General features: G+C 50.6%; 1 protein-coding gene across 6 annotated transcripts in view; it reads left to right on the forward strand.

Annotated features, from left to right (window-relative positions):
* The window catches only part of LOC142585591 (protein FAM107B), a 189,018-nt gene that overhangs the window by 171,075 nt on the left and 3,099 nt on the right, over positions 1 to 14,844 (forward strand). For all 6 annotated transcript variants that reach the window (XM_075696470.1, XM_075696466.1, XM_075696467.1 and 3 more), the window contains 2 exons: positions 11,115 to 11,355; positions 14,049 to 14,202. In XM_075696470.1, the coding sequence (XP_075552585.1) occupies positions 11,115 to 11,355; positions 14,049 to 14,202 (395 nt within the window). The remainder of the gene's footprint in view (positions 1 to 11,114; positions 11,356 to 14,048; positions 14,203 to 14,844) is intronic.

A 14,844-nucleotide genomic window follows, 5' to 3' on the forward strand; every position in this document is an offset into this window, starting at 1 on the left:
CCTACATGGTCAGCTGGAAAAGCTGTGGCCATTCTCTCTACTACGCTTCCCCAGTTTTTTTTCTTCCTCTTCGTCCTGAGCAGATCTTCTCCAGAACGTTTTGTTCGACGCGACAAAGGCTACCGTGTCGCGCCCATCGTGCATGGGGGGGGGGGGGGGGCGGCGATTGTGCGTGTGTGTGTGTGAGCAGCCAAGCGTTCGTGCCGCCAAGTGGCCAGGGTAGCTCGGCTATGTGCACCGCTTTGTAGCCCTGCCGCTTGCGCGTCGTCACGCGACTCGCGCAGCGCCAGCTCCTTGCTCGATCGCCTTTGCGAGAAACCCACAAGAGCGCGCGTCGAGGAGCTCCTCTCGAGAAGCGCGCGCCCGCGGAAGAAGGAGCTGTTCCTCGCGTGTCGACGACTGCGCTGCTGCTGCTGCTCGGAAGACGCAGCGGGGGAAGCGCGCTGGCGCGGCGGGCGCCGTGAACGGGGTTAAGGCCGGTCACGGGCTTGGCGGGCTCGGCGAGAGATGGGACGCCCTCGGACGGGCTTCCTCCTCCTTCGCGCGGGTTGAGCCTGTCACCTGCTGCGTGACGAATCCCCGCATTACGTGAGTCTGAACGACGGACGGGTGGTCGAGGCGGGGCCGATCGCTCGGTGACGGCAACATAAAGGTTCTCTATGGCTGCATTACGCATATGAATGGGGTAACGCCCCTCCTCGTGTTTTTGTGTGTGTGTGTGCTTTTTTTTCTCGTGCGCGTGGCGAACACTACGGGCTGGCAGTTTTTCAACGTCGCGAGCGGCGCAAGCGAGACTGCGCACAGCGGCCGTTGTCCTGCGGAAGTATCGGAGGAACAAACATGTATACCAGGGTGCTTTAGATGAGAGAAGTTGAAGGAAATATTTGCATTTCGTCGACCAGCGATTGCAGAGTTTGTCTGCAGCGACCGTATAGCGTTACAAGCTTGCACTCGGCGAAAGCAGGTTGCGGCAAAAAATAACGGTCGTTTAGGTTGGAACGTGGGATGCGAACGGGAGCCGCGATGACGGTGGCCAGGACTTGGTCATTGTTTCCTGCAACCACAGTCTAGCCATTCGAACGTCATATGCACACAACGTGAAGAGTATAACGAAACACTCGTTATAACCAAATTAGCGTCGTGGTAGTCTTCTTCGGTGGCCGCTGCACTATATAATCCGCTCCGGTGGGGCACAACAAACAAACCAAAGTTTGGAATTGGAGCACATCGCTACCTTGCCTCATTCATCACGTCCACGTGGCGCCGCCAAAGAGGCGTTGGCCCGCGTAACGGCCGAGCGCTTTGCTGCTGCTTCTGGATCGTCGCCGTCAACTTCCGGTGTCAAAAGCCCTCGCTCTTCGGTAGCCCCAGGGGCTGGCTGTGGCGTGCGCGCCACTATACAGCACAACGGCGTTCCTTCCGTCACCTTCACCCGCTCACACACCGCCTCCGCGTTTTCCTCCTGCACATGTTTGCCAGTGCATGTTGTATCGCGTGCGTGCGTGCGTGCGTGTGCGTGTGTGCGTGCGTGCGTGCGTGCGTGTGTGTGTGTGTGTGTGTGTGTGTGTGTGTGTGTGTGTGTGTGTGTGTGTGTGTGTGTGTGTGTGTGTGTGTGTGTGTGTGTGTGTGCGGCCAGCGTTCTCCGGCGACGAGAGCCGCTCGGGCGAGGCCCGCTACCAGGCGCAGCAGCCGTTTCACGCATCGCGGACCACACGTGGTTCTCAGCACCGCCTGCTGGCTGGCTGCTGCTGCAGCGTTGTATAATGTGCAGGTCGCCGGTGTATTGCATAGAGCCGAGTTCTTTCTATTTTTTTCCCTTTTTGAGTACCGAAAGTCGCGCAAACATTGAAACCAGCGCCGGGCAGAGTCCGTGCACTCTGCCGGCGCTGCACACTGCTACTCACACGCACGCACAGTTTATGTACACAAACACCAATGCGCGAGTGCGGATGACGCGGCGTGTGTGATTTGTGGTGTTCCGCGCCTCGGGAGGTGAGCCGAATAATCGGTTCCGCCGAAACTGCCTGCCCAATAACTTTACCGGGCCGCGCTCTGTCCCCCGCTCGCTCTAAGGCCCGCTTTGCTGCTGTGCCTGTTGCGTCCCGCGTCTATACTTTGAGGGTTGTATACTCTTAACTGTTGCTCGCAAAGGGTATGCGTGAGCGTTTCCTGTTGAAATTTGTCTATACCGTGTTGCACTGTTGAAGGACGACACAATGGCGGTCCCCTGCCCTCTGTATATTTTATTTTCTCTCTCCTAGCACATCGAAAAAAAATAAAAAAACACGTGTCTCCGCGCTTCATTACACATGAAGGAGATAGTCCTGCCGCTTTTTACTTCTGAATTTTGTTTTTATTTAGGGCGGCTTCTGTACAGAGCTTTTGCCAGGCCTCCATTTCTTTTATTTCGCTCAACTTCAGTGATGTGGCTTGTCCTTTAATCGCACGTTGTGGCTTACGGCTAGACTATGCCGAATCTAGCTCCTCAGTGCTAGTGCGAAGCATGGATCTGCGCGCGATTGTCGTTGCGTGTTTTAACTTCTATTTTAACACGGACGAATGGTTCATGCGTTCCGTATTATACACTCCGCGTTTCGAGTTGGGCCTGTTGGTTTTATGTTTCTATGCTTGCGTTACTCGTTCTTTCTTGCCTCGTGCCGTGGGCGTAGGGTGGCTGACCGGCAGTGTGTACCAAGCGTCACCTGTGTTTCTCTTCCGTCCTTTCTAAAAGCGCCGAGCGGCCGAGTTTGTTTTAGGGCTCCAGCCGCGTTTCAGATACAACTGCCGAGCTGACGCGTTTATACCGTAATACTTGCTTTCTCGGCAAGGAGGCTCTGTCTTCTCCGTTTACTTTGCCGACGCATTTTTTTTCCCCTTTGTTTACTCTATATAGAGGCCATTTCTTCCTTTCATTTTTTTCTCTCTCTCCCCTTTTACTGGCGCACGTGGGTTGCCGTTCTTCTATTCGCTTCTTCTGCGCTGGCGCAGGAGCGGGATTTTCTGTAGCGTTAAACAACGTGGCTGACTGTATATTTACGCAGCGGGCGCTTGCATTCGCCCCTTTCCTGGCCCGCTTCGCCGCTGTGCTTTCCGGCTAGCCTTCGACCCCCCCCCCCCCCCCCCCGTGCTGATCGCGCGCTTCAGCTGTGCGGCCTGTAGTCGATGCGCGCAAGCCATACAGCAGTATTCGCTATATGGCAGCCGTGTTGGCACGTGGCTGACCGGTCACGTGGGGTCAGGCAGCGCGCCGCCACCGCCGACGGCTATATAAGTCGCTGCCACGGGTTCTGTAGGGCTTATCGTGTTGTCGCGATTCCGTGCACGCAGTGTTTGCCGCGCCGCCTCGCCTCCTTATAAGTGTGGCGTGTACCGTTAGAGTTGCCGCGTACTTGTTCACGATGGGAGCTTCAATAGGGCACGAAGGTACGCCATCTCGAGCGCGAAAACATCCAGGGTTTTATGTGAGCACATGGAGTAACTCTTTATCCTGCCTCGCGGCTTTACACACGTCAAGTTGCCGCCATCGGCACGAACTCGGAAGGATGGCACGTGGTCACGGCTGCTGGGCTTGTCAAGCCCGAGCCCGCTTCGACAGAGCGGGGCTTTCGCCATCGGGACAGTCTTGTGGCGCCGTTGGCACGCCGACACGGCAGGTGTAGATAAGCGCGGATGCTGACCGTGCCACATCCACAAAGAGAGTTGCATCGCGTTTCGGGCCGGCCGAAGGCGCGTGTGTATTCAGGCGCGCATTGCGAGCTGCAGGATGGACTGTGACTAATGTCTTGTAGCACTTGCTGAATTAGCTTCTTGTAGTTTTTTTGCTTACTGCCTCATTTCGTCATGTCGTACAGTTAAGCAACTTGTCATCTTTTACACGGGGCGTCGTACGGTGTGCTTTCTTCCTATCGCGATCGAGTTCGATCGGGATCGAATTTCTCGAATGCGATTGTCCCGCTTTCAAACTTGCGTTTCGTGGAACAGCAGCTCATCTGTTGCCCATTCGCATATAGTGGCCGCTTTGCCGCTCGGTCAATGAGAGATCATTGAGGGCGTAGTATGCCCTGTTCGATGCATTGATGGGATTTAGGGATATTGAAGTAAAGCTTAATGCACCTTTAGTGGAGAGTCGCAAAATCCGACTGGAGCGTTGGTGGCGAAAATGCAGGGAAAGTAAAAAAAAAATGCTTTAGGGCAAGAAATTTCAGGATCGATTATTTGTTAACAGAAACCGTATATCTTAAAGGCTCATAACAAAGGGCAGGAAGAAAAAAGTATAAGTGGCGAGCTATACCGTTTTAAATGGGATGTAATATCTATCTATCCATGCATTCACGATGATTCGTTCGCGTTTTAGAGAAGCCGCGCGTGCACACAAAAGAAAAGCAATTTGGAAGCGAGTGATGGGTGCAATTGCCTGGCGGCGGACGGCGTGGATGGACATTCAGGTCCTTTTTGTCCGTCTCTCCTAATCTGTATTGCCGCGTCGAGGTGGCGTTGCAAAACTGAAAAGCTACCTTCCTCGGCCATTCTTTCGTCGTGGACTCGCCTTTGCGACCGCCCCCCCGATTTCCGTCGAAGACATGGCCCGCGAGATCGCCTCTTACCACCGCGTAACCCTCGCCGCGCTCTCACGGTTTAGTAAAACTGCAAAACGCGCCGCACGACCGCGGTGTCCGTACAGTCTCGTATATTTGAGACGGTGCCGAGATAAAGTGCACGGATTTTTTGGCTCAGGGCTGCGACGTCTGTCCTGGGAGGTACATAAATTGAGTCCCACCCGAAAGTGCGTGTGTAGCTTGGCACGGAGCGAGAAATAAGTGAACCGCGCTGGAATCGGCTCAAGGTCCTCCCTTCTGTTGCTGTCTGTGCCCGCGGTCAAACGTGACTCGCCGTTCGGGCGGCGAAGCTGGGTGGGCGGCACGCCCATTGTCGCCGCGCGCAGCGTTGATGGCGGCTGGCCGCCGCCGCCGTTATCACCTGCCCGGACGACCTCTGACCGTTCGCGCGACGCTAAATTTGGCTCGGGGCTGTGCCCACTCGGTGGGCTTCCACTCCCCCCCTCCCCCCACCTACACGCTCCTTTACTGACGTCCTCCGCCTACGCGAAGGCATTTTTCTCCTTCAACAAATTTGTTAGCCGGAGACGCGTCTGACTGAGCCGCAGTTTCATTTGTGTAGTTGACCTTCCCATCTCGTTTTTGTATTCTTTCCTAAGTTCGGATTATTATTATTATTATTATTATTATTATTATTATTATTATTATTATTATTATTATTATTATTATTATTATTATTATTATTATTAATTGTAATCGAAATTGATTACTCGTCGTTACCGATTAGAAACTGAGGAAGAAGTCGGTGCGCCATGTCCGTTTCGAATTTGGATAGCCTCGTGATCGGTCCAGGCTAAAGCGCTCTGACCCGTCAACGGCGGCGGATAGTATATATACGTTGACGGCGGAAACACCGATGGCAACCCAGCAGCTCCTTTCCTGCTAATGTGCGCCGTATCGGTGATGTCATCACTGTTTGTGTCTGGGATCTCAAAGAGCTTGTGGAAGGCTCCGTGGCTGCAATGTGCTTTCTTTCGCGAGTCTGTGTTCTAGGCACGAAGGCTGCCGCGACTCCGGAATCGAAAATTCTGGAATCCCAAAGTTCGGCGGAGCGTTAGTCAGAATGATCCAGAAGCCAGAGAACAGTTCGTGGGCATGCAGACAGTAATCTCACACGACAGCTGTCTGGCAATCACTCTTTTGCATATGCTCTCTCTCTCTCTCTCTCTGTCTCTCTCTCTCTCTCTCTCTCTCTCTCTCTCTCTCTCTCTCTCTTTGTCTGTCTTATTTGTTTTTTTTCGATACCCGCCAGTTCTACAGCATCTCTCATTTTTTACAAATCTCTCTCGCTCGGTGGGAAGAGAGGGTCTCTGTAATAAGAGCTGGAGAGGTTTGCTTGAGTGGCGGCAAGGCCTACCATACCACCCGGAGGTAATTAAATGCGATAACGAAATTATACGCACATGGTGTACGACAGCTACATAGAACACAGTGGTCGTTGAGATCAGTGTCCCAGATAAAAGTTAACAGCGCTATAGGCTATATATAGCCCATGGTCCGTGTGTATACATTTCGTTTAACTCTAGGTGCGATCCCTGAATACATTCAGTGCGGAGTTTACAATAGCCGTTTGAACCGTGAAGCGAATGCTCTCGATGGCGCGCAGCAAAATCGGGCTGTATAAGAAAACGTTTAGTTGGAAAAAAGAAAGTACCGGGAGGAAGCTGCGAACACTCGGCCATCGTCATCGTCGTCACCGTCGCCGACGAAGATGACGCTGTTTGGTTGAGGCGCGTCTCGTCGGATCCGCGAATTTTGATTATATATTTGCATCAAATGTCAAACTCCTGCCCACTGCATATTTAAATGACATGATGCAAGATCATTTAACGCAATTGGGAATAGGTCATGTCATCGCGACTGATGCGTCAGTGCGGGAGGCGGAAGCTGGTGTAGGTATTTTCTCCGAATCTCTATTCTGGCCATATGCATTACGCCTTTCGGATTTCTTACTCATATTTATGGCTGGACTATCAGCCGTTACCTTAGCTCTTCGAGAACTTCCTTCAAATCATTCAACAGCGGCTATATATAGCGACTGATTCATTGTCAGTATGCACATTACTCACTTCATCTTCAGACACTACTGTAGCCGATACATTTAAACCATTATTCCCCTCAAATTTAAGCCTGGTGCGGTTTGTATGGGTTCCAGGACATCGTGATACATTCTTAAATGAAATGGCAGACACACTTGCGCGGATGTCTCTTGATAGACCAGCCATGTCCGTTATGGCTACTTCGGCTTATGTCACTGCGGCTAGGTTTAGGAAATTTTCTCTTTTCCAAGATTCAACAAAACTGAAAATCCGAACGTCAGAATTTAATCATGTGTCCTTTTCATGGGACAATAAATGGTTTCACACTCGTAAATTAGAAATTCCATAACAACATTACGACGCCGCAACCCAACATTAAATGTTTACCTATACAGGTCTGGTATGGCACCGTCGTCCCTTCTATGCCCTACCTGCCAGGAACCCGAAAACATTGATCACTTTTTAACAGCATGCTGTCGATTTAGAATTCAGAGGAAGAAACTAGAATTTTCATTCCGAACATTGGGTATTTCTTTAAATACTCAAGATGTCCTCTCCTTCGGGGCTTCTTCATAGGGCTTTAGCCACAGGAACATCTGCGTGGCCATTTGCGACTATCTATGTGACACAACAAGGCTACCATGTTAATCTTGGAAATCAATAATCGGATAGATCATTAAATCGCTGATAGTGTGTTCGAAATTATTCTAATGCCACCTAAGAAGAAACACAAAATTTGCTGTTTATATATCATTACAAACAATTTACTTTCTGTATCTGCTACGTACATCTATTTCTTGATTAACATGAACGTTATACTTCACCCTGATTTACTTTGCCGTTTAGGTTTTCCTCTCTCCCATTAACCTTTAACCGCTGGCTTCTTGGCCAATCCCTCGTAGTGGGTAAGCGGCACAAGTGAGGAGCAAGCAAGCAAGCAAGCAATCCTCGCCAGCATTTCCCTATGATCTAGATCTCGTTTTGCGGCCGCGTGGCTGTGTTCCTGCTGGCATATCGTGGGCTCCGTGTACGCGGTGTGGTGCGTGCGAGGTGACCTGTGCCTGTGCGCTGGTGGTGCCCGACCCGAAGGCGAGCTCAGGCGATCGCCATGCGGATCCACTTCTTCGGCCATTTCTTCGGCCACTTCTTCGGCCTGTTCAAGGGAAGGCAGGTCATGTGCGGCAGGCTGTGCGCCTGCGACCGGATAGTGCGGTGCTTTCGCAGTGAGCGCCCCCCTCTCCCTCTACATTCCGAACCCGCGGTGTCCCGGCTAGTTCTTGTGCCGTCTGCAGAATCGCGTGCTCTCGGGTCGTGTTGGAGTGCTGGCTTGCAAGGCTCGAGCGTGGAGCTGCGCGAGTAAGCACGAGGAGGGTTAACACGGAATAGGCAAGACGTGTACGCGCAATGATGAAAAATATGAAGAGCGCAGCAAAGAAAGACTGCAGCCCAACTTGGCACATGTCACAGTTGACTATATTGCAGCTACTTTCCAGGTAGTTGTGATAGTTTTATATAATTCTACCTGCCGCGGTAGGTCAGCAGCCATGACATTTCCTTGCTGACCACGCGTGTACGTCGCGGGTTCGCCTCAGATGCATTTCGATGAAGGCGTAATGGGCAAACGCTCGCGGATGCTGGCCCTACGGCGCGTGCTGACGAAATCCTGATGTTGAAAATGAGTCCTGATCCCTCTACTATAGGCCTGTCTTGTAGGCCCCGTGTATATTTAAGATCGTCAAATTTGGTCCTAATGATACAATAATTCTCAGTTCAGGAATTGACACTTTACGATTTGTTTTATTCAAAAGCGATCATCCAGAAGTACTGCCTGGCGCGGCACCTCTGTGGCCATTCGGTGCACGTCTTGTCGAATTGTGTTGGCGTCCTCGTCTGTTATGCAGTTGCGCCGTGCCCTTTTTGTGGATTCAACTCTCTTAAAACTGGCTTCACCTCATGTGCCGGCATTGCACGTGCCGTGTTGTGCGGCTCGCTTATCTAAGCAGCAGACTTGAAAGCTGTCTGGCTAACCTTGAGAGACAGGAATGTGAACTGCCGCTTATAGGTGTAGTATATTGACGCTGATCGTTACGGCCTGAGACATTACGAGTATGCGTAGCGATTTGCTTGCTTTCCGGAGCAGGGTAAAAATAATGTGAAGGCTATAGCGTGCCCTCTGGCGGTGTGTCTGTTGGCTTTGGCGTAGTGCGTGCAGATAATCCGTCAAGTTAGCGTAATCGGTAAATACTAAAGAACGACCGTTAAGCGCTGTCTCTGCTGTTGCGCAAGGTTTGACTCGCGATCTCGCTTTACTTATGCGGTTAACTGTACGCCGCTGTTCGTCGGCTTTGCTGGCCATGCGACAGGAGTAACCCTTAAAAAGTGCTACCAAAGTGGGCCGCCATGGCTCGGCTGTCGCGTGTCATTGCTTATTCTCTCGGCCCATTTGTTACATTTCGCATCGTGCCCCAAGTTGTAGAGAACGCTCGTTCTTTCCGTACTGAGGCGAAACTAGTTGATTTTACTTTAAAACGGAATTTTATATGGTAAGAATCCCAATGGCCGTCATTTGCTCGTTTACGTGGTAAGTCGACCCAACATTTGCTGGGTATTTGCAAAAGTTAGTAAACTCCACCTCTTCTTTCTTTCTTAGGACATGTAAAATTTACATTAAACGTTTGAAAATTATTACACGGTTCGCAAGCAGCTCGGGGAGAGATGTAGGCAGGTAGCCTGGCGACTTTAATTGTGTTTCACTGATTGCTATAGCGCACACCCGGTAACCTGACGCGCTCTCGCATTGGCGTTTCAATCTTGACGACGTTGTAACCTTCTTTCAAGGGACGTTTATCGGGGTGATTGCGTAACGATATATATACTGCTGAGCGAAAAAACGTGACAAGGACTTCAACAACAGTTGAAAGGGGACCGAAACTGAAATCTCAGCCGGTCCTGTTTTGGTAACTCCACCTGTCGGTGTATAGACGACCTGCAAGAGGCGTGCGTAGCCGTCCCTTTTGCGTGAACGTCGTACACTGGTCCGCGTAGGGGGCGACGTACTCGTTTCGGCAGCGATGCGTGACGTTTCGCATTGTGCGCCGGTGGTAGATGTCGGCTCTTCCTGGGTCGCTGTTTTATCGCGCCGTTTTTCCGGTTGCGCTGCCGCGGCGCTTGGGGAGTTCGTGATCGCCGGAACCAAAGTAGTGCCGGCTGGCCCTGCAAACTAAGCAAAAGGAAGAAAACATGCCGGGAAACCTTACGTTTGCTAGTGCGTGGTTCCCTCATTAACGCCTTTCTCTTTCGCCACTGCTTTGTTTCACTGTATACGAACGATCCAGTGTGCGCGGCGTTCCGTCATCGCGGAACTGACTTAAAGCCTAGGCTTCAAAGTAACAAATAGCAAATGCGTTTAGGAGCTTGTGCAAGTTTGCAGCAAGCACCGTGTGATAAAATGCATCTCGGATCATGATCTTGCTGTGTTTCATTCTTAACGTAAGCGTTTTTCAGCCGCCGCTTTACCCTTCGTCGGAGAGGCGAAGGAAAAAAAGACGCTGCATGAAGTTTTGGCGTTATCTAACAAATGGGTCTGCTCTGCTGAAGGTTATTCATTCAGGGCTGGCACGCGAACGCAAATTTGCTTGCGAATCGCATACTTGCGGGCGCTGCGTTACTCGGCCCAGAAAAGGCGCCTCTTATACTGTAAACTTTAGCGTTCGAAGGGTGCGGAACAGTTTTGCAGTGAGCTACAAGCCCGTATTGCAAAACTACGGCGTCTAGCTCCTGTAACTTATTCGCTTGTTCGGGATCTTCAAACTTATGTGTACAGCTATGCGGACTGCCTGGGGCACGAGCTTGCGACGCCATCGCTGAGACTGCCGTACTGGACCAGGTAACGCTCCTATGAGCACGTCCGGTAAAACCACGCACAATATCACTACGTAGTGGCTCAATTTGAACGGTGCGCTCTACCGGGTATGGAATGTCGTTCGGATATTGCTTCAATCATCCCTTGGTTGTTGCCCCCGAGTGGACATCGGCGCAGCTCTGCAGTGTACTGCGCACGCCTTGTGGGTCATGTTCCACTCGCTGTAATCGCAAAGATAGCGCCTTTGCTTGAATCTGCAGTATGTTACGGGTGGTTCTTCGTTAAACTCTCTATGTAGGGTGCATCCCAGCTAACGTCACCAAAGCTCTTCGATGAAAAAAAAAAAAAAAAACACGGTGCAATATACGATTGTAAGATCTACAGTGTTCGGTCATCAGAGGTCTTATAATTGTATCTTGCGCCATCTTCTACTGATTTTTTTTTTAGTTGAACAGCTTGGCTAACGTTAGTTAGGACACGCGTGCTAGCACTGGTGATATGAAGACGCGGTAGCACTGGCACGACGTGCTGACCGATGTTGCCTTTAGACGACGACAAGGTTCCTCAACTGTGGGCGTCCCCGTCTCGTGTTTGCAGACTTGTTCTTCCCGGCTATGATCCCTGAGCCGGACTACAGCGACTCCGAGGACGAGCAACAACACCGACGGCGACCCGTGAGGATGCCCGGCATGGCGGCCGCCCACCCGCACCACAACGAGGCGCAGCTGGCGCACGTCAACGACGAGGGCCTCATCGTGCCCCGCAAGCTGCCCAACCCGTGCGCCGAGTCGGCCGAGCGAAAGAGTCTGCACCGAGAGCTGCTCTTCAACCAGAAGATGTGAGTGTTCTCTCTATGCGCGTCTACACGCACGACCCTTTCGCACTGCGTCGCTGCTTAAATGAGTGCGGACATGGAATTTCCAACTTTTGCCCCTTTTTTTGTTGCGTTTAAGGAGAGTACTGAACCTCTAAATCTGTGGTACAAAACATTGGCAAGCCTCGGAGCGTCCCACACAGTTTAGTGGCTTTTTTACGGACCAGCTTCGGTTTATTTTCCCAGGAAGTGCACGTTTCATGGCGTCGTATGACGCAGAAGGTCGCAGAACATGTGATGTTGCGGCACTCGCTCTGGTTCCCTCGATCGTCTGCTGTGCTACTACATTGGACCACGCGACGCGTTCGGCTGCTAACACTTCTTCCTGCTATTATATGTATATTGTTTCGTCTCCTCATCGCCCAATGCTCCGACAGTAGCCTGAAATAAATAAGCTATTGTTCGCAGGCGACACACACATAGCGCTTACAAGCACATTCGTACGCAGAGCCATAGTGCTCACATTATTCAGTGCCCGACAGCATGTACCAGTATAGTGCAAATCTCTCCATGAAATAAACACAGGGAGCGCGCCAACGTAAGAAGGGAAAAAAACAGGGTGCCATTATGGGCCTGGTGGGCAGAAAATGAGCGTTATAGAGAGCTGGCGGCATTAGAGATACGGTGCTTTCATATCTTGCATGCAGGCAATAATAAAACGCGCGGCTTAATTGCTGGTTCTTCTTTCGGTGTAGCACGGCGTGGTGTTTAGGTAGAAGGGAAACGGCGCAACCGTGGTTTCGATTCCGTCAGGCCCATCACGTATGTCGTCCCCTAGCTGTTTACCCCTTTCCGAGGCAGGGCAGCTCAGGTTCGGGTTAGCAGAAAGTCTTGACTCACACAAAGAATCTCGAGAGAAAACAGCTTATTCTACGAGAAGACCTTTGTGGCACCGGAAATATCACTTTTAGGTGGCTGCAGTTAAGTTTCTCGCCTGTATATATTTCACGTTGGATCTTCTGCAAGGACGGCCGGGGGTGTCAGCTGTGTCCGAGTATTATACAGGGCGTCTATACCAACCGGGAAAACCGGGAATTTTCACGGAACTTGAATAGTCTGGAAGTGCTCAGGGAAAACTCAGGGAATTTGTGCTTCTATCAGAAAAAATTAGCTGTAGCCTTATTGAAAGGGAACGAAAGTCGTGTTAATGCTGGCTGCAGTAACAGAGGAATTGCAACGAATCGTAATGGACGCCGTGTCATCGGCACGAGGTATTTCCAGAGTAGTTCCAGAGCATGCCCGATAATTCGCACGGCTCCGCGGCACCACAACGTACTCCATATAGTCAATGCATATTGCCCTGACTGCAGGTCTGAAATGGCATTAATCAAAGCCACCACCATTTTGATTATCTCGCCGCCTCGAAACTCTCGCACGCAGGTCCGCTGGCAGCCGTAGCCACCACCGCGGCAACGTTAGGCCTAGCTGCTCCTACGTTCGCTATTAAGCTTCTTGCAGTGCGGTGACGTGTTTTTCATTGAAAGAATTCGCCGCTGTCAGCAATGGTACCGACTCCGCCTTTGTAATCCTTGCGATTGGCTTCGAAGCTCGCAAAGCTCTGCGCGTTGCGTAGTGCCAGTCTCCGAAAGTTAGCTTCGCCTCAGTACAGCAGTGTTACGCGTTGAAGCATAACAAGCGTGGGAAAGGGCAATTGTCACGGGACACAGTATGTATTCCTTAATTATACACGCGTGCACCCCCGTCTCCTGTCACAGTACGAGCACCGATGTGCCTAATAAGTGTACTGCCAGGCCTTAAGAGCTTTTTCGGACGTGCTCGTGGCAATTTTAGCCCTTAAGGGCAACTAAAGACATGCATTCATTTTTTTTTCGGACTGCCCGATTTTTCGGATGTTTTTGCGGCCCCTAGGGAGTCCGAAAAATCGGACGTTGACTGTACATCTGATTAAGAGGATGCTTCAAATGGTCCATGGGGTGAACGCGTGGCGGAAGGAGGATGAGAACAGAGATAACCGGCGCACTGAGGAAATAACGGGAACGGAAGCGTGCCGCCGCCTCTTTGAAGGAGCTTGAGCTCAAAAAACAAAGTGTTGGCTGACGCCCAGATGCAGGTGTCCCTAATCCAAACCAAAATAAACTCTTTAAAGCAGTGAAATCCAACACTGTGATGTTGTGTACGGGCTGAGACTATGTCAGGACAGTTAAGGTTGACTTCCCAGCTGCTGAGAGAGAATCTTAGTTGTGACAAAGTTCAGGCCTCAAACCGATGAGCTTGCTATCAGTTGATAGAAATAGCTCGTATTCGAAAATATTTACTTATGTATGCAGCTCCTTTTCATTCGTATTTGAAAATGTTCGACTGAATTTGGAATGGCTTTCATATTTTTCGCGGTGCATTTTATTAACAGTTTCCCTCTGTTTTCTTTTTAAATAAAATAAATATTACGCCTTACTATTCAAACTGGATTCGCGGTTCAACATGCTTACTAGAGAGTGACAGCATGGAGCAACATGGTGTCAGCCTTTCTTGACATAAAACAAAGTTCTGGCTCAATTCAGGGAATTTTGCAAAGGTGCTCAGGGAAAACCTGGAAAACTCGGGCAATTTGAAAATGCCAACTTGGTAGACACCCTGAACTGTATACCCACTGTGTCCCTTCGTGTCGTGACATGGTTGTTTTCGTGCCCGTGGCGCAGGGGCAAGAGCGTGCTTGGCCAGAAGAGCGAGCTGCAGAAGGCCATGGAGAAGATGAAGGAGGAGCAGCGCCGGAAAGAGTTGGAAGAGGAGCGGGTCAAAGGACGCACGGCGCTCGAAAAGCGCCTCGAGGAGCAGGCCAACAAGCTCAAGCTGGTACGCTCGTAGCTCCTCTCTCTCTCTTTCACTCCTGGTGGTACGACTGCGCGTCGTTCGGGAAAGGGACACCCGAGAAAAACCCGGAAGTCAGTTTAGAGTGACAAAGTATGATTTCAAAACTTCATTTTTCTTAAATTTGAGGTAGTAGGTCAATTTCTTTTTCTTTTTTTCTTAAATTTTGCTGCGAAACACGAGCTCTGCATTAAAAAAGAAAAAGATACGCATACACACAGAGTAAAGTATACACCCTTTGGAGTATGTCTTGTCTCCAAAATAATTACCGGTCTTCATTGCGTTTACTTTCTTGAAAACTTCGTGCACACTACTTTCCCGTCAAGAATGCTATGTCATGCTTATAACGCGCATGCCGTTCATACCGGGTGCGAAGCTTTAGAGAAAGGAAATGCGCGCGAGGCAGATGGTTATGATTGTTTGGGGGACAAGTCCAAGAGGGTGCAAACTTTTCTTAGAGTGCGGAACGTCAGTATGACGTCATAGATTTCAGTGTATTTTCTCGTATTTGAGCCGTTGTGCTGGCTGCAGTGAATGTTGTCAAAATTATTGCAGTTCAGCCTTTGGTTCCTTTAGAATACAATGCAGTCCATCTGTACCGTTAAAGAAATATAAGTTATACTCAAG

The sequence above is a fragment of the Dermacentor variabilis genome, chromosome 6, assembly GCF_050947875.1.
Source record: "Dermacentor variabilis isolate Ectoservices chromosome 6, ASM5094787v1, whole genome shotgun sequence".
NCBI classification, from domain to species: Eukaryota; Metazoa; Arthropoda; class Arachnida; order Ixodida; family Ixodidae; genus Dermacentor; species Dermacentor variabilis.